Genomic DNA, 23412 nt, shown 5'->3' on the forward strand with positions numbered 1-23412 from the left:
ATCATTGCCCCAGACTTTATTTGACTTAGTGACAAGATTAATATTCTGCCTAGGCTGGTCTCTCTCAGATGCTCAGGCAAGCAATGTACTTATGGGCAGATGAGCTAAACAGATAGTTAACTGTGTCAGCTCCCATAAAAGAGAAAAACTCCTTGAACACTGACTGTTCTGCACAGCACCACTGACAGTTTAGATAAGCCTGAAATGCCCTTAATGAAACTATTTCTTTGAAAAACAGGTCTATAGCATCTTGTAGAGTTTCTATCAAATAGCAGAGATTTCTGTTTGTGAGAGTGGTAATGATACTACAAAAAGTGCTTAACAAATAACAGGGCACCTTTTTGGAAGAGTTTTCTGTGTTTGAAAGATTCAAAGCAGATTTTGGTTTTACACAGGTTTTGTATGGCTTCCTTTTGCAGCTGTATATATTATTCAGATTTTTATTCATGAAAAATTGCATTGTATTATGGACTGTAACTGAGTTAAGAGGAAGCTCAATTCAAAATTGGACCTGTAGGTATTGACATGAATTTGCTCAGTTTAAACGAGCTCACCTTTGGCAGACAATGAAAAATGAGCAAGGATTTGCTCCATCATCTGACCTACTTGGAAGGGGAATTTTGTCTTTCCAAAGTAGAACCTGGATGCAGAATTGTTACAGGAAGGAAGGCTTGTTGTGTAGGAGGGTTAAAATGCTTATGACTGCAGAATGTTAACTAGAAGCAAAGCAATCCAGCATGTCCAATAATGCAAACTGGGTAATTGCTATGTGATATAATTACTGTAAGATTATGATTGCCGTGTTTAATTTTTAAATTTAATATAACCAAACTGGGAAGTTTTTCAATCTAAAAGAGAAAATTGGATAATGAGATTAAAGCATGGGGTTTTTTCATCTCATTGCTCTACTAACTATAATCAAAGGTCAAATGTTGGTTCAAGTGAGGTTGCTCAGGAGCAGATGTAAGAGAAAGCAAATGAAAACACAAGAGCATGCACAGTGCCATCAGTCTTTGAGCAAAATCAGAAAAGAAATGGCTGGAAAATTAAACTCCAACAATATATTGAAGAAATGTCCAATACAGTGCTGGCATAGAAAGCTTCTCAGGCTGTCAGCTCCCAGCATCAAAGAGAAAGGTGAAAGATAGATGAGTGGTCAGGGAAGTAAATGAATACAGAGGATTTTTTTAGGCTCTATTAAGCTCTTTTATAGCAACACAATGTTGAAGGCTACTGTCCCTCATTCCAAATGCAAGACAGTGCTGACTTCTGATTCCTTACCTGCCTTCTATAATTGACAGCCTAAACCAATTTTTCTGTCTTTTATTCCTCCCAGGCATTGTCCCCAGAACAAATAGCAAACCTGGGCCCTGAAAATGCCGCCATGGTTACGGGATCACAGCGGGAGCATCTGGATGCACCACAGCTCCAGAGCCTGAGGCTGGCGCTGGACGGAGCCAGGACCAGCCCCCCCGAGACACAGAGCAGTGCAGGATCCACCCAGGAGGTGCAAACCCCGGCTCCAAGTGGTGAGTGGAGTCTCTCCCTCCTCCTGCTCGGGGGAAGGGCACTCACCAGTGGGGTGTCTCAGCATCCAGCAGGGCCAGACCTCTGTTGTGAAGGTGGGTTACAGGGAGTTTACTAATCAGCTTTTTCAGTCATGCCTCAAACCACAGGCCTGACCAAGACAAGCAGCCAGGACATTGTTGGACTTAACCCAGAGCACGAGGTAATGGAGGAAGGCTGTCAGATGGCATTAGCAGCTCTCTGCTGCTGGTAGCATTACACTGTGCTAAGCACTAACTTGTGTAAAATGGAGTCTGAAACAGTGAGCTTTTCCCTCTCCTTCCTTCCCATATTCTTTGCCTAAATTTAAGGCAGGACTCTCTGTCTCTAGGCCTTCAGGGGACAACCTTTAACTGCAGCACAACATCGTTTTGCAGAGCTGCAAGAGTTCCCTTGCAGGAGGTAGCACTGGGGTGGATTGGCATCTTTGTCCAGACTGTAGGACCCACTGAACGTTTTTTCCTGCTGTCCCCATCCTATTTGGAATTAAAGCCTATTAGCATTGTGCTTCAGAGGTTTAACCTCTTACTTCTCCATATTGCAGTTTATACAGGGCAAGTTACACTGTTTAATGGGTGTGTTACAATGAGGGAGAGTGTGCACATAGTCAAGCCAAGGCTGAGAAATTATCCCTGTCAGACAGCAAATGTTGTTGCTTCCTGTGACACCAGTGAGACATAAGTTGTTGAAGAAGAGAGAGGGAAGCTGAAGTGCTAAAACAGGAGTGAGGGGAAATAAATTCCTATGATGCCCTTGCTGGAATTAGAGCAGGGCTTTCCAGAAGCACCTGGAAGGTGCTCTCAGCCCAGCTCCCTCCCACGAGTGACCTGTTCCTCCTGGAGATATGCCAAAGGGAGGAGTTTTCTGGGTAAAGACAACCTGAGTTCTTGAGCTTCTTGTTCATTGTTGCTGTCTATGAAATGCTTCTTTTTGGAGCTGTGGATGTTAAACTGGAAGCTGCAGTTCTGGCCAGTGATGTCTTTTGAGCAGCTGAATGCAATGAGGATTCAGCTGGTGGAATTTGCTGCACCTCTTTGGGGTGGTGTAGATAAGACTGTACTAGACCTGAACTTTAGCGTGACACTAAGATATGATGGTTTCTGCCTTCCAGGTGCTCCTTGTTTGAGCAGCTTTGGCATCTGGTTCTGTGCTGTGTTTACACTGCACCTGCCTTTCTGAACCCACGATTGTGAATCTTGAGGTAAGTTATATTTTCAATAAGAGGTAACTTTAGAACAAAAGTATCATTCACCTGTAACAGCGAAGGACTGTGGAACCCTCTTCTTGCTTTGAATACAGAGATAACAATGTCTGAATGATTTGTCTGTATTACAAAGGTGTCTTGTACCTCTGTAAGACTATCTCTGAATCTAATCAAGGGCAAAGCACTTTATCTTATCTTTATTGTAAAGCCAAACATAACAAAAGTATATTTAAAATTCCATGTAACACCAATCCATTACTGCACTGTTATTTGGCACGTGTTCTTGGTATTAATCTGGTTTGCCTGCTCCAGTCTATTTATAAGACTTTATTCCACAACCACTTTGATAATCTCCGTTTAAAAGAATGTTGCCATTAACTTTCATTGGATTTTAACATTTTGACATGCTAAATTCTAATGAGAGCACTGATGGGCTTAAGGTATAGATTCCAACTAAACAAACTAAATGCTTAAGTATTCTAACTTAGTCTTTAAGCCTGCAAAGCAAGGTATGTCAAAAGACTTAATATTTTTCTTTTTTTTTGATTTTCAGAGTCCTGGAGCTTACAACAGATATGCTAGAGAAAAAGAGTTTCAGCTCAGCATGAACAGTAGAGTCAAGAGGCTCTGAGACTTCTGAGTGTAAAGTGATTAATTTTTTAAAAGCAACGCACTCATCTGCCATCATGCTGAGAATTATCTCCTTTCCATACCTTTACCATTAGCAAGTAACTCAGTATCCCTCCAAATACTTCAAATTTCAAAACTGGAAATGGTCTATCTGCCTCATGAGAAAATTAGTGAAAGACAAGATTATGTGTGGGGAAGGAACCTGAATGACCTGGGGGCAAGTAACAGGGGACTGCTATTTGGGGGCTTATGTCTGGTACCCAGTGCTTTTTACATGGGCTAATTTGGCCACACTATTGTACCAATCTGTTGGGTTTTCTTCTACTTCAAGTGTACATTCCCTGGACAGGGGCAATCCTTCTGTGTGATGTAGTAGAAACTGCACTAAAAGTTACTGCTGTTGCAATAAAATAACTTCTGGGCTGCTGGTTTAAATCCTGCTCAGATAAGAAGTGATAACACGTTTTTAGAATTGAAGCACCTGCACCTGTAGTTCCCCATGGCTGTTTGTATTCGACACAGAACTGGTGACACTGAGGGCATTGGCAATATATTAGTATTTCCTGTGAAAAAATGCACTGTGGAAACCTGCTTGTGTTCATCATGAGACAGTCCCTTCACTTCAGGCAGGGTTGAAGTGTACATCTGGGAATGCTAAGGGAAAACTGTGCACTGGGTCTACATACTACTAAGACTGTCAAGCCTCTGCATATAAACATACATTTTGATGCTGCTCATCATGATTTTATGCCAAGAATTCATGGTACAGTTTTCCATTTTGCCATTTAAAAAGTCTTTATCTTTTCTAGCTGAAAGAAGGCAATACATAGACTGAAAAGTTTAGCTTTTTTATTCAGGGCTGTACTGTAGTAAATGCCTTTCCAGCTGTTATTTGTATTTCTTTGTGGCAAAAATTACATCTGGATTATCAACCCTGAAAGCATAACTGAAGTTTTGCTGAGATGGGGAAGCAATAGGAGTGGGCTGAGAGGGAGAGCTTCAGGGAAGAGTCTTGCTGCTTCACTGACACTGGGGAAGGTGAACGTGAGCTGTTGCTGCTGTTGGGAATAACAGTTCCCACCACAGTCCCATAGATTCTGTAATTCCTGCAGCAGCAGGAGCCAACCTGATTTTCAGGGCTTTGTTATTGGCAAAGTAGGAGTGAGAGCATTTTCACCCCTCCTCTCCCTCTCCTCCTTCAGCAATCTGCTGCCTTTGCCTGTAACCAGCCCTGTCAGGTGTGACATGATGTTACACATAATACTACATGCTTTAGTTCTGCATTTTATAAGCAAAGAACTCTGTTTGTTGCAAACTGCCTGGCACCTTTTTCTTTAATGCTAATGGTAAGATACCAGCTTTTCCCACCGTGTTTCCTTTTCTGCATGTGAACAGTAGATTGCAACATTTATTTAAATATAAAGAAATTTGTTTTATCAATCCCAGCAAATACTTGTGAATGCCCACTAAAAGTGAAAAATACTTCACTAGGTCAAAGACCTTATAAAGATTTATCTGTGTTTTCACATTAAAAAAGTTCCACCTCACTTAGATGCAAAAGTACCAAAAGGTTGTTTGATTTCTAGAAATTGCCTGACTTGAATTCTGTGTGCTCTTCAGTGAAGATGCAGGAGAGTGTTTTCATGTCAAGACGACAGTCAGCATTTCCAGTTCAGCTGCCTAAGTCAGGTACGTGCCTCAGCTATAGCAAGCTCTTCAAAAATCTATATGAGCTGAAAGTGATCTTCTTCTGTCAATATAATGTACCTGGGAGTGATTCCGTCTGCAATCATGGGAGTCAGAGTTTAGCTTTTAATTGGAGCAGGAGTGAGCTCTTTGTTTGGTGCCATCTGTGCTGTAATTTCTTTCAAGCACAAGTGCTTTTAAATAGCTGAACTCCTTGATTACTTATATATTTTATTAATAATTCTGTTAAGAACTTTGGCATTGCATTTGGTTGAGGACGCATCTATTTCTTACAAGAGTAGTGTAGGAGGGGTAAATGTGGAGCACCCACTTAATGTCCTTATTTCATGGTGAGATTACAAATCCTATTTGGTTCATGAGATGGTGTGAGCATCTTGGATGGCAAGTATTCTAGAAAAGGAATTTTACTCTTACCACTGAGTAAAGGTGACTGATGGAAAAGCCCATTCTACAAAATCTGTGTTTCATGAGATGCCTCCCTCAAAACTGTTGAAACTGAATTTCTGTGGAAAGAATAGATGGAAAGGAGAGAGAGGGATGGAGAGCGCTAGTATGCATGGTATGTAATCTGCTATCCATTCACAATCCAGCACACTCCCATGGCTAAGAGGAAAATGAAACATGTACACTTTCCTTTTTACTCCTGTGAAACAAACCACAGAACCCCTTCATGCAGATATCCATTATCCACAGGATCCAGTCATATGGATCTGTCCCCTGTGCAGATGTATATCACATACAACATGCATGTGATCACTTTTACTGCAATGCATTCACGGGGAAAAATGTCTCAGAGTCTCTCTCTTTTCACATGATCAGGATTTGGGGGAAGAATATACTAAAGAGAAATGTTGTATAAAGATTTCTTTGACTCTTAAAGAAATGTTGCTGTTTGTTGTAGATGTGGGTAACATTTGTTTAAACCAAGCTTAATTTTTCCTATATTCTTTTAGTTCTTTGAGAATGAAAAAAAGTAATCAGATTTGGTCATAAATCTGCTGTTGAATATATATCATGACAATAATTTTACTTACTCCAGTCCACTTGTGACTCCTCTGATGGTTGCTGGGCAGTGCTGTGGGATATCCATCCAACTCTTCACAGCCTGACCTTACTCTGGTGTAGGCCTGGCTCTTCTGGGTGTTGTGAGCCATGTGACAGGTGCCCCTGTCTGGCAGTATGTACAAGGAGGTATTTCATTTAATTCCTTTGATTGGAATTAAGAGGTTAACAGATGGGAAGAAATACTTTGTCGGCTGATTATTTCAGTGCCTGATACCTTTATAGTCAGAATTGTGTTTAGAAAAAAGAGGGGGACTACTGGTTCTGGATCATCAGTAGGGAAAATGTCTCTATGACTTGGTACTGAGGCAAATGCCACATTTGTGGTATCTTTAAAATCCCTGAAGGTGAAAAAACAACTTCCCATCCCCAGTGTCTGAAAACTGTCTCTGTTAAAGCTGGCATTATGGCTGTTGTCAGGTTTTGTACAGTACATGGAATGTTTCACTCCCGGTGATCCCAATCTGTCACATCAGAGCTAACCAGCTCTTCAGGGTGAGGCTCTAAAGATTCTGCTTAAAAAAAAAAAAGGAAAGGCAAAAGGCACCCTTCCATAATTTTAAGAAGGTCTTTTTTTCTCTGTATAATCTGCTCAGTTATGTACTGCATTATGGCAGATTTAGCTTATCACTTGACTGCTGCCCCAAGGGACCATCCCCACCTCATTTATTTTCCAGTAACACAAATTGCAGCCCCATCGTATTGGACTGGGACCTTTTCAGAGTCCCACTGACTGCCCACCTTGGAGCAGATGCAAGACATGCCCCCAGGTGTGCCAGCCAAACCCACCTGGGGCTATGGGAGAGGTCTCACTCACTCCAAGGACACTCAGAAACAAGCAAGGAATCCAACAGTTGCCTGGAATGTGTCACTTGAGCAGGTACCTGGCTGTAGAGCACGTGCTGGTATTTTGGCTCGTGCTGTGTTGTGGTTATAGACTCCACATGCTGCTTCCCAGTGGGGCAGTGCCAATTCCAGCACAGCAGTCGAGGAACGGAATCATCACAGTGCAGCACCTTGTTTCCCTGTGGTAGCTCAGCTTCCTTTGAAGGAGAAATCAAATTTCAAATAGTCTCTTCCTCTTTTTCTTCCTCAAAAAAGGCCAATATTTAAGGCTGATACACAACTTAAAGCAATGTGGTCTCTTTATCTCAGTGAAAATGTTTAAATGTTTTTTATAAATTTGTGAGGGGGGTTGGGTTTTGCTTTGGTGGTTTTTGGTTTGGTTTGGTTTAGTTTTTAAGTAAGACCTGTAAGCAAGGAACTAAGCAGAGCTAAGAACCTTATAGTCCTGATTAGTAAAATATTCTCTGCCATGTCATATGATGTTGGACAGCCTTGGGCACTGCTTACTCCAGTGCTGTTGAGGTGAGGGATTTGACTTCCCTTTCCTATCCAGGTACCCATAATTTCATATTTTAATAAAGTGTCTGATCCAGTATCAGGCTATCTTTCCATATCTGTATACACAGTCCTTAAACAGAGAAATTACAAGACTAACTCATATACCCCACCTGACATCAGGACATGTAGCAGTTTTCTACCATAGGATATTTTTATCAAAATTCACATCTAGTTCTTTAATTGTACCCAGAAATAGATAGTCACCAAATGTATTACATTTTTTTCTGCAATGAGTAGAAAGCAGCCAATGTCCATCTGTCTCTTCCTGCCCCTTTCTGTTCAGCATCATTCTGCTTTTCCAATCCGGATTAATGAGAGGATTTTCTTGCCCTTATGATGCAGGAACACAGGCATGTGCAGAGCTCACAGTCCAAGTGACTATACATTGAAGTATTAAATGGAGGAATTGTGATTGCTGGTTTTCTTGCTTTATGCTGACAGCAGCATAACATTTATCTTATAATGTTTTAGCTGGTATTAATTAGCCTTAGAAATAATTAACATCTCACTTAATATCTGTGGTCTTTGGGGGACAAGGAGAAAAGAAGAGAAGGCGAGAGTAAAATCATATAGGAGAAATATTGAAAGCAGTGGAAAAGGCTAATAGTCACAAATACAGCAGCATAGTATTTTCTGGTACTGCTTTCCCCACTATCTGTTAACTGTTGTATGTAGAAATTAACTGTATTGATTTATCAAAGAATAGCCATTGCATAGTTAAAATCATGTGTTGGTTTGATGCACAAGCTGCCTTAGGTCATCTTTAATTGGGGCCTGACATGTTTCAATATTTAATCAGATGTCAGAAAACAACTTAGATCACAAACAAGTTCTGAATATATCCTACATGAATTGAGAAGGGGGTTGAGAGAGAATGGATGTCAGCTCTCTGCCTTTATCTATTAAAATAGATTCCAGATATGCATCTGTCAGTGTTTTTATTAGCTGTTTTTATTTCAGTATTCATCCTTTCAGAAGTGTTTAGATCTGAGGTATTAAATGTACATATTTCAATCAAGCCTGTGTCAAACAGTCTATACCACAGACCTGGGGAGTTCTGCCAGACGCTGCTGCCTTCAGTGCAAATTCTCCAGGTCCTGGATTTGGGTTCCTAACACATGTCCTCAAATGGGCAACTCACTGGTAGTTACATCAAACATTATTTGATGCCAAAAAATATTCAATATCTGTTTAGGATAATTAGTCTATTAGAGTTCAAATCTATTAAACTTTTCAAATTAACTCTTCTCTTAGGGCATTAGAAGTGTAAGATAAGAGGTACTATGGAGCTTGTCAAGGAGTTGTACTGCTGTACTTGTACACACAGTGATGTAAGAGGACAGGCTTTGATTCCTAATCTCTGAAAATAAGTAAATTTGTTTCTGTCACACTGTGGGTACTTATTAAAAAAGATAAACTCCATAGGAGGTACTAATCAGTTCTGTTCTTTTGAGGAATACGTAAGCTCTTTAAAGATTGCAATATTTGTGCTACATTTTAAACAGGAAAATTAAAGCTTGCGGTTAGGATCCTTTTCATAAATTTTCAAACAACCCATAACCTTCTGCTGTGGGAAATTTTCTATATATTGTTCTGTAATAGTTAAGTCCTCACGCTATTTCGTGAAACAATATAAGCCAACAGATTTTTAAGAAATAAGTTAACCCACAAAGCACCACTGTTCAGCTGGGATTTCTACAGTCATTGGAAATGCCATTCCTGTGAGGCTATTCCTAGTTTTCTGGGTTATTGTTTGGATTGTTGCCTTTTTTTATGGAGAACATTGGAGAGTTATCAAGAGGAGATGCCTCTTTGAACTGCTCACTGAACTCTGCTGGTGATGTCCCCTTTCAGGGTAGGGATTCATGGCTGTCAAGAGGCACTGTGCTGACTCACAGAGCCCGACTGCTGCAAGGAATAATTGCCTTGTTCTTTTCTTGGAAGATTTCATAGAATCAGAGAATTGTTTGGGTTGGAAAGGACCTCTGGAGATCATCCAGTCCAACCGCAGGCCAAGGCAGGGTCACCTGGAGCAGGTGATACAGGAACGTGTCCAGGTGGGTTTGGAATGTCTCCAGAGAAGGAAGACTCCACGCCCTCCCTGGGCAGATGTTCCAGAGCTCTGCCACCGTCAATGGGAAGAAGTTCTTCCTCATGATGAGGTTGAACTTCTTGTGTTTTAGTTTAAGCCCATTGCTGTTCACCCTGTTGGTGGGCACCATCGAAAAGAGTCTGGCACCATTCTGGCACAGGTTGCCCAGTGAAGCTGTGGCTGTGCCACCCCTGCAAGGGTTCAAGGGCAGGTTGGACAGGGCCCTGAGTAACCTGGTGTAGTGAGTGGCAGGGAGGTGGAATGAGACAATCTCTGAAGTCCCTTCCAACCCGTAGAACCATTCTATGACATCCATGATTCTGTGATCCTCTTGGCACCCGCCTCTGAGATATTTATGTGTATTTATGAGATTCCCCTCTCAGTCTTCTCTTCTCTAAACAGGTCCAGCTCCCGCAGCCTTTTCACATAAGGGAGAGGCTCCAGACCCCTCACCACCTTTGTGGCCTCCGCTGGACCCGCTCCAATAACTTATATAGATTTTCACCTAAAAGGATACCAAACATGCATCAAATCAACCGCTCGTTTTCGCAGAACACGACAGCAGCTATTAATATATATTTATTAGCTCTTACATATCCAAACTGCTGAGTTTAGACACCCAAAAACCCCGAGGGCCGAGCCCCGCAGCCCTCCCCCGCCCGGCCCGGCCCGCGGTTCCCGGGGCGGCCCCGGCTGAGGGCGGAGCGGGGCGGGCGCTCCCCCCCCGCTTCCCGGCGTGCACCGGCGCGGGGCTGCCTGGCCACGTCCCCGGGCCACGTCGCTCGGTGCCCGCTGAGCTTGCGCCATCTTCGCTCCCCGGCTCCGGCTGCGCCGCCGCCTCTGCCGCCGCCGCCATGAACATCTTCCGCCTCACCGGGGACCTGTCCCACCTGGCGGCCATCATCATCCTGCTGCTCAAGATCTGGAAGAGCCGCTCCTGCGCGGGTGCGTGCGGAGGCCGCGGGGCGGGACCGGCCGGGCGGCTCCGGGCCGTGGAGCCCCCCCCGGGGGGGAGCCCCGCCGGGGGCCGGGCGGCATCGCCCCCGCAGCCGCTGCGATCGCCCCCGCGGGGCCGCGCCCCGGAGGGAGCCCGGCGAGCCGGGATGGGGTGGGGGGTCCTGCCGGCCCGGGAGGGGCCGTGGTGGAGCGGGGAGAGGCGGCGAGGGGGGATTGACCCCCCTGGGGCGCCCCCGAGGGCTCCCGGGTCGGGCGGGCGGGACTGGGGCCGCGCAGGTGAAAAGGGACGGTCGCTCCCTCTGCGCAGGGGAGGGGGCTCTGTCCTCCTCCTGACCTCTCCCCGGCTCGGCCCCCTCCAAATCCAGCGCTAGGGAAGCGGGTGGGCAGCCGGGAGTGGGGGGGGAAGGAGGAGCCGCATCCCTGCTCGGGGTGGGGGGCGCCGGCGGGAGCTGCCGTTCCCTGAGCGGTGTTGTGGTTACAATTATTTGTACTTTAATCCCTGGGCACCGCCGCTCCGGCCGTGCCCGGGAGGGTCGCTCCTTCCTTATGTAACTCCCCGGCGGCGGGCGAATGAATGGGGAGGCCGGTTTGGAGGAGGGGAGGGGGAGGAATGCGTCCCCCGCGGGGCGGGCAGCCGCCTCCCTCCATCCCTCCATCCCTCCATCCCTGCCCGCGCCCGCCGCCGTCGGGGAAGGCGCTGGAGCTCGTTCCTCGCCTTCCCGGGCCCTGCTCGGCCTGTGGGCCGCCCGTGTTCCACGGCAGCTCCGGGTTTGGAGCGGCGCCGGGAGCCACAGGCTCGCAGTTCGCAGCCCCCGAAGTTTCCCTCCGCGCCTTCCCTCCGCGGCGGCCCCGCTCCCCTTTTGTGCAGGAATTGGACTGCGGTTCGTGCCGGTTTTAGGGCGTTTGTTTGCCTGGCCGGCTGCAGTAGGAAGCTGTAGGAGAGAGATTCCAGGCGGGATCGGCGGGCCCGTCTGACGTGGCAGCGGGAGGAGCGCCGGGTCCCGGCCGGGCGAGCCCCGCTCCGCCGCCCCCCGGGTGGGATCGCGGCTGCTCCCCCCTGCTCTGCACGGGCCTGCTCGAATCCCGTGTGCTGCGCGTCGCTCTCTCCCTCCTGGTGTACGGTGTGGTGGTTGGAGGGAATTGCAGGCAGTTCCCATAACTGCAGCATAGCTGATTTCTTTCAGAAAACCGGGAGTTGTTGTCATTCAAAATGGGCATTTCCGTGCTCGGTGTGTTACGTGGGTCGGGCCGCCTGCCCTGCAAATACCATTTTTGCTGTGCACCGGAGTTTGACTGTGAGCTTGACTTTGCCTTCTCTCCGGTGAGCTGCTCCTTCGTTAGTGAGGGTGATTGTTCTTGAAATCAGTTTGCCGTGTGTTGACTTGAGATATTATTCAAATACCAGGTTAGCATTGTTGAGCAGATGTATTCATAAAGTCTTCAGTTAAAAGCGTGAAGAATTAGTTTAAGCTGTAACCTGAAATAACTGCTAATGGGGAAATGAAAGAGATTTACACTACAGGTAAGAGGAAGTGCAGGTTCTGTATGTTTTCACGTCAAGTCATTTGATAATCACTTGATAGTGCAAAGAAAAAAAAGAGTGAATGAATAGTTTTGATTTTTAAAAAGTAAATTAATAGCTTTGGTTTTAAACAAACTTAAAGTAAAAACTGTTGTTAACTTTACAAATGAGGTCAATCAAATGACTCCAGGTCCACATGCAGCAGCAGCAGCACAGAACTATTGTTCCTGAGGTCATGGGGTGCAAGAGCACCCTCCCAATGCACTTACCTGGCTCAGTCTCTAGTGCTTTAGGAATCCTGTCTGGATCTGGAAGGAGAGGGCCTTGCCTTCTTCAACTCTTCTGTAGAGTTTTGTCCTGTGTTTTACTTGGGAAACGCAGTTGAGATTACAAACAGGAACAGAGTTAATTATCTAAAAACTAAATATCTTTTGTTGTCTGAAGAAGGAAAAAAGACATTCTAGTGCAAGGCTAAAATTCAAATAGGGTTTGAGCCAAGAGATTCTTAAGTGACCTTTGGACTGAGGTTATTTACGCAGTGTAGTACAGTGTGACCTAGTCCCATCTTTCTGCTTAAAAAGTGATCTGATGTTGCTTATCTTAAGTCAGTTGTGATTAAGGATCTCTATTACGAGGGGTTTCTTCATAAGAAAGCAGATTCACACCAGTCATACAGGAAAGAAAGCTTTTATTACATAGAGCCTTCAGCTCTTCCCTTTTCCAGGTTAGCCAGCATCCCTGAACACACACGTGCATGGGCTCTTTCAGTAGGAAATGTCTGCTTCATTCATTTTCCTGAGCAAAAAAAAATGAAACAGGGGTGTGTGTATCAAGGATTGGTGTTTTTGGAGTCTTCCAGTTCTGCCTGAGTCCTCAGGAGTAAATCCAGATCCATGTTACTGCTGAGATCACTGTCTGAGGCCTAATAAATTTGTCTAGAGAACACAAACACCTCAAAGAATTTTATTTTTGGGGCTCTCTTCTGTTCCTTCTAGTGGTTTGTTGTTGTCAGTTGAGGTTTCTACTGATGAAAACTTCGTAAATATATATTTGCATAAAATATGTTTGTAAAGTCATACAGGACAGTAACGCCTAAATTGTTACCAGTTAATGTTGAGCAGCTGCCAAGAGCCTCTTCTAGAGGGCTTTCTGCCATTCCTTTACATTGCATGGTTATTAGGGCAGTTTATAAATTAAATAAACTTATACCTCCTGGTTACTGGTGACTGAGGAAATGTGAGCAAACCAGCTGCTGCTGTAACTGTGCACTTTTGCAGCAGCAGAGGCTTAGAAAATAAATCAGGGCTGAACTGTAAGGCTGTGATCCATGAAGAGCTGGCAAAGCACATGGTGCCGACTCCTCTCTTCTGGTTGCATCCGTGTCTGAGGCCTTTGTTCCAAGAGGAGCTCGAAGGCCTGTAAAAGCAGCTGGAGATGAGGGAGACAGCCTGTGCACCTCTGCTGCAACCTGCTGCTTCCTGAAGACACATCAGTCCCCATTTTCTATGCTAAAAAGAGACTCCTCTAATTGAGGAAAATAGGTGAGGCTGGGCTAAGCTGCATTGTGGAGCAGTCTGGGTTTCAGAAGCGTTTGACGAACTTAATTGTTTATCTGATTTAGTCAGTATATTGAAAAGAGAACAAGAGGAAAGCAAATCAAATTGTGATTTCAGAATTTCAGAGCTGGCAGGGAAACGTTTTTTTTTGCATGTATAGTTATTTGAGTATCCAGGTTTAAAATTTAGAAAAACGTTTGCCACTCAGCAGGTCAAAAATTATTGATAAGAGCCGTGGAGAATGTAGCAGGTAACTCCATTATTGCTTCATGTCATAATTAGAAAATTTGTGAGACTTGAGGAATCCTGTGCTTTCAAATATTGTCATGTTCAGACTGTATTTTCTTTCCCATTTCAAGTAAAATTAGATTGTTTGCAGTGCAAATTACTGCCTGAAAATTGATTTGCGCGTATTGGTAATTTGTCAAGTGTTAAAGGTGACCTGCAGTTGCAAGGCTGAATACTGAAATATGCTAAATACTCTAAAAAAGTACTGTAGGCAGTAAATATGTTATAGTTTTGCCAGGTAGTGTAGCTGTATCTCAGTTTTCTGTGTCTGCTATTGACCAGATCATACACTTATGTTGAAGACTTTAGACAGTACTTTACCATAGGCTGCTGCCAGTTTGCCTGTATTTTCTCAAAAACTGCTGCTTTAGGTAGCTTTGGAATATCTTCTCTCTCTTTGAAGGAAAATACTTCTGTGTTGAAAAATTTGTCTTCAGAATTAGGTTGGGTTATTTAACTGAAGGTACAGCATTGTTGATGTTAGTATTTTATTAGCAGAATCAAAGATGGTGTGTTTCTGTGGCTGATGTGAACTTCATACAGAACAAAACTAACTTTTTTTTTTTATTTCACAAAGTCTGTGAAGTTTTCATGGCAAAGCATGGACTGACTTTCCTTTGGAAAGCTTTAGTTTAAAGATTTTCTGGCTGTGATGTGCAGTTCACAGTCAGTAAGTGCTGTACACACTCCCGAGCTGGGCTGGCTGAATGCCTCTGCTCGGCCTCTTGCTCCTTACCTGACTCACCAGAGCAAAATGAAGTTGATCAGAAGGTCCTACAATTCCAGCTGTGCTCTCCTCCCTGGCAGTGAAAATCAGCAGAGCTTTTGAATTAAAGTTTCATGCTATGGCTTTTAGCCAAGCTGGAGCGCGGAAGTTGAAGGAATTTTTCCACGTGTGAGGATGGAACAAAAAGGAAAGGTTTGGCTCTTCCAGATTTGAGACCAGAGCTTGGAAAGAAGAAATAAAAATGTTTTTATTTAGCTCAAGAACTAAGGAATGTTTGTGGGTGTAATAAGAAAGGGAGAAGGAAGTGCATCAAATTCGTACAACAGAGTCTTTACCTACTCCCTCCCTCCATCTTCGCTCATGGTATAGATCTTACTTTCTCCCAGTTTCCTGTCTCTCCATAGGCCTTTGGTTTATACTTTGAACCTTGCCTAGTGTAGTCTAGCCTACTTAACTTGAAAATGAGTCTAATCTTGGATTTAGGATGGGTTTCAGGAACATACAACTATCCTAAAGCTTAAAAAAATCAGTGAATGTATTGAAAGCCTTAATAAAAATTACAGCTTTGGGGTCGAGGAGGTGAGACTGCTGATGCCTTAGAGGAATTTGTCAAGTATATGTATGTCTGTGACAGTATATCCAGATCCAAATTTATAGCTGTTATTGATATTTAATGTATCTTACATGCCTTTTTTTTTTTTTTTTGCTGTTCACAGTTAGTTACTAAAAGAAAATAGCATGCTAAATAATTTAGTGTAATTACATGCTGTAGTGTGCTGCTGTTCTGTGATCTGTCCAGGTGGATTTCTTTGTCCTGTGGGCCCTGACCTTCGGACAGCATTTCTTGCTGAGAGGTTTTATTGGCGAGGGGTGATGCTGGGGAGCACTCCTGGGACAGCCCAGGGTGCTGCTTCAGCTGTCTGTTCAATGGAGTTTAGTTCAAGAGATATCAGATATTTTTGTTTGGTTTTTTTTTTTAATTTTGGGAAATAGCTTGTTTGTGGGTTTTTTTGGGAGGGGTTGTTTTGTTTTTTCATACTTGCAAGTTTTATTCTGGGGCTTTACAGCCTCACAGCTGTAGATTTTGAGGCATTTGCTGTTCCCCACACTGCAGTTGGGTTGTTCTGTAGGTGGCAAGTCAGGCTCACCCCACAGACGTTTCACATATGAAAGTTGCCAACAACCTCCTTTTTAATTGTTACTGTTTCAGTTTTCCTGTACTTTATACATAAACATAAAATTCCTTCACTGGGGGCAGCTTATTCCCTGTTCCTTAAGCTGGAGTGAAAAAGGAGTTCAATAACCATAACAGATAGCCTTCTGTTAATTGCTTTATGGCACTGTTATTAAAAGCCTTTATAGAAATATCTCTGTATTAAGGGACAAGGATTTTGAGCCTTGCATCATAACCCTCTCCTACAGAGTATTTTTCCCTCTTGTTTTTTGAACGAGATTTGCATGCTTAGCTGAACAGATTCAATTATTTTCACCCTGGATGACTGAAAACAAGAATAATTGGAATAACAAGATAGAGGCACAGGGGTAGGTTGTTTTGTTCCCCTGCTGTGACACACCACCACATCAGTATTATGGAGAGATGCTTCAGCCCAGTTTTCAGAAGCTTTTAGTGACTGATTGTGCAAAGCTTTTATGCTTCTAACTCAGCTCTAGTGCCTGAAGTTAAGTACAAACATTTTGACACTGGGGCTTTGGCCTAGAATCAAAAGTTGCTTTGAAGATGCTATGTAGATGTCTGACATTTTAGCTCACTTCTCTCTCTTTTTAAAATTTTGTTATAGTACATAGTAGCATCTAGTTTTGACTGTTTGTTATTTTTCCCACCATGTGGTCAATTAAGTTTCTGAATTGAATTGCCTGTTTTCACACTACTAAGCTATTTGGGCTTATAATTATGTTTGTACACCTTGGAAGCTTGGAATTTGTCCTAATTGTGTAATCAACTTGCACAGAAATGAAGGCTATATCCTTTCTCATCCTCAGCATCAAGTGTTTTAAAGCACATCATCACTTTTTGAATAATCAGTTATTTCCTTTATCACTTTAGGTATTTCTGGGAAAAGCCAGCTTCTGTTTGCACTGGTCTTCACTACCCGTTACCTGGACCTCTTCACTTCATTCATTTCATTGTATAACACATCTATGAAGGTAGAGTATACTGAAGAGTTAGAAAAGCTAGTGATGTTGCTTGCAGAGTGCATAATTTCATTAATAAAAGCCTCTTTAAATGGCCCACTGCACAGTTGTTACAGAATAAGCTAAGATGGGCTTTGGATAAAGAATGTGGAAGATGGACTCAAAACCCTGGGTTTTTTTCCACACTCTACATGCAGCTTTTAAAACCTGTTTGTATGGGGACTGTGACGCTTAGAACAAGTGTTATTTTGGTTACTGAAAATAAAAGCTTTTGGGAGAATGGTTGAAATAAATTGCATTTCTCAATTGAGACATTAGAGCATAAGTAAATCTCTTTTTATCCACTACAAGGTAAATTAGTATTCAGAATGCACTGCCAGAATTGCAGCCAGTGTCTGGTCAGAGGCTGACCAGAGGTTGACAGGAGCACTCTCTTAGGAATGTCACTTCCATGAGATTGTACCCTGTTCACTTGCCCACTGAATGTTAGGGAGCCTCAGTTTGGGGTTATTTCTTATTTAGTCCTACAATTCTCATGCCAAGTACAAAAAAAATAAAGCAGTAATCTATGAGAGTGCAGCATATTTGTGGCACCAGTTCAGACTGGTGCATTTGTGGCACCAGAGCAGTTGCTTTTTTAATCCAGTTCCTTTATTCTTGGATTTTCTTGATGCTTTTCAGCTTTAATTCAGAGGATAGTGTAACTTTGCCAGGAGGAAGTACTTAGATAATCAGTAATGTAAAATGTGTGGAAGAATTAGGGGAATAATACTGTAAAATAAAATTTTGAATGTTAAACTTGCATTTCTAACAAATCACATGTGTATGCCTAAGTTTCAATACTGGCAGTCTAGATGAAGAGCTGTGGGTTAAAATATTCTTGAAACACAAGCTTTTTCCATGTGTAATTTCTGAGACTATTGAAAGGTACTGTTGGTGCACCAGAGGAGCCCCTTGGGGGGTTTTGCAATTTATGTATTGGTTGTGATTTGGGGTCATAACCATATCTTTGTTTTGTGGCCTTTCTGACTAGGAATGGAATGAATGTGGGAAATGACACTTGTGATACTCAACTTCACACTAAACTGAGTCTTTCCAGTAATTAAAGAGTTCAAATCTGTTCAAATCCAATATTAACTTGCCAAATGGAAGCTTCTATTGCAGTTTCTAAGTTTACTGCTTAGAAAGGCTTTTGGACATAAGTGTCTTTTCAGCCCATTACTGCAGTGTCAAGATGAAGCTTGAGTGTCCCAACACAACTTCTTGTTCTATCTCCATGTATTTAGGAGTCTATAGGAACTGCTACAGATCAGCTTACCCAGAGCATAAGGTGATGAACTTTCTAATCTGAAGAAAATACTGTTATTTGCAGCAAAAAAAGTTGTTAATTTCTGTAGAGTTGGGATTTTCTTCGGTATTTTTTGAGAAATATTAGTTAACCTACAGGTACCAACTTGCTGTATTTGTCTGGCACTGATTGTCAGATATTTAGGAAAATTAGTTTCTTCTGTGTTCCAGGAATACATACAGAACTACACAGATTGACCCTATCTGCTGTTCTTAATGACCTGCAGACTGGTTTTTGTTATTTGTAGCATTCTCTATTTTACAGTTTCCTTTTCATGGTACCTGTCGCTGAGTATTGGTTGCATTTCTGCCAGTGCACTCTGCAGTCATTTTTCTAACATTCTTTTAATTTGGTATCTTTAAAAATGAAATCTTGTTGAGTGTCATGAAGAAATTTGTAATATAAGGAGTTTGGATCCATTCACACTTTCTTAGTGTCTTCTATGACCATACAAATTGCTATTAGTTTACACCTGTAGTAGGAGTTCCCTGTATCCTGTCCTTTAACTTTTTTCTCCAGTCAGTTGGGGTGCTTGTGTAGCAGAGCATTTGGATTCTGTGTTCCTTAATACAGGATTTGCATCATTTTGTTAATGTGAGCAGAGCTTTTAGTGATTAATAGCATCTGCAAACAGTGGGCTTCCTAATCAGTTACTTTTCAGTTGTAAAGAACCCATATTTAATGTGATAAATGGTGTGGAATATTTAATCTTTGTGATGAAACTGAGGCAGAAACTAAACTATTTGTCTAGTCTGCTGTACTGTGTTGACTCCAGGACAGTGTGAGCTCTGTCCTGATGGTGGCAGATTGACCTTTAGAAAGTCATAGATTCTCTCTGGTTCTGTTTTCTCATCTGTAAAATGAGGCTTTTTGCTTTTTCCACGGGGAATAGCTATGAAGTCTACTGTACCAGAACCATTAAAAACGGTAACATTAGACATTCAGCTCAAACTGAATTCTGGTTAGCTGCTTCTCAGTTTGTTAGTTTTGCAGCTTTTGTGCCTTGTTGGTTGGTGAACAGTGTCCACTTGCTGCTCTTCAGATTTTAGAGGAGTTTAAAGGTCTATCACAAATCAGCTAATTTGTGATATGTTAAATGGCTGAGTCTGAATGGGGCTTGTTGAATAGGTTTTTAATTGCCACATGAGCTACACCACGCTGAGCTTTTTGAAAGGCCCCTTCCATCATTACTGCATGGATGCATCTGCACATTTTTAATGTAAATGTCTGGGGCCAGTGCTTCCCTTGCAGTTGCAGTAGGGGTATTCCTTCCCCAGTCACTTCTTAGTTCTGTCTACTCAGCAAAGGGTCTTCAAAGCACCTTTGGACAGTCACTTCAACCAGAGACAGGCGATGCCTTTAAAGCAACAAAACCAGTAGAGCCCAGAGTCACTGGTGTTGACAAAGTTAAATACCACCAACACCCTGCAAAATCACATAAACAAACAATGCAACCAACCAGAACAGACCACACTTACTCCTCTTAGTGCTTGGGGATATTGTTGTTCGGGGAGTTTGATCTGTTCCTACAACCTCTATGGATTGTTTTGGGTTTTGTTTCTTTTCTTTCCTTGCTCTCCAGCTTATCTACATCGCCTGCTCGTACGCCACCGTGTACCTGATCTACATGAAGTTCAAGGCCACCTACGATGGAAACCACGACACCTTCCGAGTGGAGTTCCTGATCGTTCCTGTCGGTGGGCTCTCATTCCTTGTCAATCATGACTTCTCTCCTCTGGAGGTGAGTTGATTGTGAGCAGGAGGTTGTATTTTTTTTTCCCTGAAAATATTCAAACATGAAGATGAGCGTTTTTAGGCTGACAAAAGAATGGTGTTTAGTAGGTTCAGGCTAATCCTTTCCTTAATGCATCTGTGGAGTGTAGGTGTCTGTGCAAATTAAGGACAGCTCAGGAGACCAGCATTATTATCAACATTGGTTATTTTATTAAGCAGAAGACTGTATTTTTCCCAGTACACTCTGATGGTTATATTAATTCAAAGGTGTCCTTCCTTTTGTTTTGTCTGTAAAAGAAATGCCCCAGAATGCAGTTTGTGAATAGTTGGTGCCACCTGGTGAAAACAAAAGGAATTAGAATACTTCTTAAATTTTGTAAAACTGCAAATGGTCTGGAGTGTTAGAAAGAATTGCATTGTATTTGAAGTGCAGCTGTGTGTTTTTCTGGCAGAAAAATTATATTAAAAATGGAATTAGAGTTCAAACAGGTAATTTTTCCCATGAAATAGAGAGTAACTTCATATGCTTATTTTAAGTGGACTGAGCTTCATTTGAAGCTTCATTAGAGTTATACAATTCTATTAGAGAGTAAAGGAAATTGAATTGCTGCACTTTGAGACATTACTTTAAAAATCTGTTCTGTATTAACTCATCCTTTAAACCAGTAGATAAAAGGTGAAAGAACATGGGGAGGGAAAGCACTTCATCTTCTCTGCAGCTTTTCACAGCACCAGCTCTGTAAGCTGTATTTCATGGTACTGTGACTCCTGAGCTGAATGCACACAGGTTTTCTTGTGAGTGAACCTGTGTGTGCCAGCTCACTGCACAGCTGCTTTGGAGAGAGTGTTCTGTGCCAGGAACGTTCCCTCGTGCCATCCTGTGGTTGATTATGAAGCTTTCACTTAGTTTTTCCTGTACCTAAAATGTTTGCCAAAATAATGTACCTGTATGAACAGGTGTTCATTCATAACATTGCTAGAGAGTGAAAAGTCAAGCCAAGTCAAATGTTTTCTGTCCTTCTCTTATCAGTAAGACACTTGAATAAACGTGCGTTTTTTTTCCTTTCAGATACTGTGGACCTTCTCCATCTATCTTGAATCGGTTGCTATTCTCCCTCAACTTTTTATGATCAGCAAAACTGGGGAAGCAGAGACCATCACTACTCACTATCTTTTCTTCTTGGGTCTGTACCGTGCCTTGTATTTAGTCAACTGGATTTGGCGCTACTATTTTGAGGGATTTTTTGACCTCATAGCTGTTGTTGCTGGTGTGGTCCAGACCGTTCTGTACTGTGACTTCTTCTATTTGTATGTTACAAAAGGTAAGTAGTGCAGTAACCTCCAGCTTCAGGTTGTGGAATGTAGCAATTAATGTGTTCGTAGGGATCTGCTGTATTGGCATTACAAGGTTGTTGATTCTGTGTGTAAATTATTGCTGATATCTCCTTAATTTATCAAGTGTGCTTTCTGCTATTGTGGGGCATTTCTGAGGACTGTTTTTGTGTATAGGTAGAATATAAATGTGTAAATGGTCTGGTGAACTTACAGAAAAACATTAAGTAGGGCTAAATACATGTTGCAGTTGCCTTCCATTGATAAACATGAACGTTCTGCTTCTCCTGACCACCACTGTCATGTGCAGATCCCAGGCTTACAGACACCTTTCTCAGTGGTTTAAATACCTTGGGAATCCAAAGGGTTTGGGATATTTCTGTTTGTGCTGATTGTAGAAGCAGTCACTTCTGCTGGGGGCATTAGTAATTCTGCCCTTGCTCACATTCCACCTTCCATTATGTAACTGCAAAGCTATCTGGGGCTGTTTTACTTTAGTCATAACTCTTAAGAGACCATGATCATGGGCTGGTATGTCCTATGAGGGTGAAAAGTGGGAATTCCAGGGTGCCACAAGAGGGCAAGATTAGAATTGCTGTTGATCCTAGTTTTACCAGTATGTGTTAAAGAGAGGCAGCTTAGGAGGACCGTCTGCAGTGTACCCATCTCACGACAAAGGGACTCTGTGTGATGGGGTTTGGTCCCTTTGACGTTTCAGCAGTGTGTGCTTCTCCTGCATCACAACTTTGGTTTGCTAACTGCTTTCTTCCCTACTTTTCCTTACAGTACTCAAGGGAAAGAAGCTCAGTTTGCCAGCGTAAGTGCCAAAACATCACCAGCATCTGTCCTTTTGGATGCTTGGACAGAACAATCCTTATCACAAGCAAAGGCGAAGATGCTTGAGACAGAAAGTCAGAAACACAGCTCTTTATAGTGCAGGTAGTCATCAGCGGCTCTGTAAGAACGGAGGAAAAACAACCAGCAGATTTCTGTTTGATGCATCTTGCCTTTATCTTTTTTATTACTATGTATAAAGATTTTTTACATAAAGAAACTTATACTGTATTAATAAATTCAGTGTATGGTTTCAATTGGAATAGTTCCAAAAGTGAGATTTTTGTGAGATTGTTTATGACCAGGAACAAGTGCAAACGTTTTTTTAATTTTCAAGATTTTCTTTGAAATGACTGATTTTTTTTTTTTCCTTTTTTTTTTTGTTTTTCAGTGCACAGATATGTGCCTCCTTGATGGATGGTAGTCATCTGTTCTTTCCCTTTGATTCAATTTTCATTCCACTATATTTATTTTTTTTTCCAAAAGGCGAATATATGTCAACTCTAAATCTGAAACCACCGATGTTTGATGTGATGTGCTGGTGCCCAGTCTTTGTGCCATCTGCTGACATGGAGTTCCTTATTCAAAATATCTGTTGGTGCCAGAAGGGGAACAGTCACATTTTGTAGTTGTTCCCCTTCTAAAACAGACTGATGGCAAGAGGGCAATGAGGAAATTGCTTCAGGCCACAAGGATGGGCCTTTTCCTGTTCTGCCATGATGTTTGGGAAGGTAATCCCAATAATGAAAGCACTTGGCAGTGCAGGTTGTGAAGGGTAAGAGGTGCACTTGTATTCATTGGTGGCACGTGTTTGTGACTATATTGTTTGTTCAGGAAAAGAAGGTTAAATATCTTGGATGTGTACAGCCCTGCTACACCATTACAGCTATAGAAATGGGAGACTTGTAAGTTGATTGCAGTAATCTGTAGGTGATCATTTTAAACAATATCTACATTTTCTTTTTAATGAATGCTTTATAAGCAACTTCCATGTTCAGCTTCAAGTGGTTTTCAATGTCACTTTTGGACAATTAATATTTTTTTTATAAACTTTTCAAAATCAGCAGCACCAGTTACCATTCTTCATCCTTTAAATGATTCCCTTTTTTTACTGAGCTGTTGCATGATTTATCCTGTGTTACCATCCTCAATAAACACTTTATGAAATGGTGAAAACATTTTGGGTTTTTTTTTTTTTTTCATTCCTGAGTGTGAAAGTTTTCTGTTAGCCTGGGTGAAAAGTTGTTGTGTGGGCAAGTTGCTTAATGTCATTGTTTGCAGTACTGAAATATGAA

General features: G+C 42.3%; 2 protein-coding genes across 2 annotated transcripts in view; both read left to right on the forward strand.

The window, feature by feature from the left end:
• Positions 1–4800, forward strand: part of OTOA (otoancorin) — a 32854-nt gene extending 28054 nt beyond the window's left edge. Inside the window, exons 27-29 of the mRNA XM_032704402.1 lie at positions 1337–1529; positions 2678–2767; positions 3324–4800. Of these exons, the coding sequence (XP_032560293.1) occupies positions 1337–1529; positions 2678–2745 (261 nt within the window). The 3' untranslated portion in view covers positions 2746–2767; positions 3324–4800. The remainder of the gene's footprint in view (positions 1–1336; positions 1530–2677; positions 2768–3323) is intronic.
• A 5591-nt stretch (positions 4801–10391) lies between these two features.
• Positions 10392–23295, forward strand: KDELR2 (KDEL endoplasmic reticulum protein retention receptor 2). The gene is made up of 5 exons (XM_032704048.1): positions 10392–10610; positions 16781–16881; positions 19800–19958; positions 21021–21273; positions 22070–23295. The coding sequence occupies exons 1-5, from the start codon at positions 10520–10522 to the stop codon at positions 22102–22104; spliced, it is 639 nt and encodes a 212-aa protein (XP_032559939.1). The 5' UTR covers positions 10392–10519; the 3' UTR covers positions 22105–23295.
• Positions 23296–23412: the final 117 nt, after the last annotated feature.

This window comes from Chiroxiphia lanceolata, chromosome 16, assembly GCF_009829145.1.
Source record: "Chiroxiphia lanceolata isolate bChiLan1 chromosome 16, bChiLan1.pri, whole genome shotgun sequence".
NCBI classification, from domain to species: Eukaryota; Metazoa; Chordata; class Aves; order Passeriformes; family Pipridae; genus Chiroxiphia; species Chiroxiphia lanceolata.

Excerpts from the sequence above, each read along its gene's own strand:
- KDELR2 (XM_032704048.1), top strand. The coding sequence starts at position 10,520 with ATGAACATCTTCCGCCTCACCGGGGACCTGTCCCACCTGGCGGCCATC. Across the intron at positions 16,882-19,799 it reads TGTATAACACATCTATGAAG|CTTATCTACATCGCCTGCTC; the intron begins GTAGAGTATACT and ends CTTGCTCTCCAG. Across the intron at positions 19,959-21,020 it reads ATGACTTCTCTCCTCTGGAG|ATACTGTGGACCTTCTCCAT; the intron begins GTGAGTTGATTG and ends TTTTCCTTTCAG.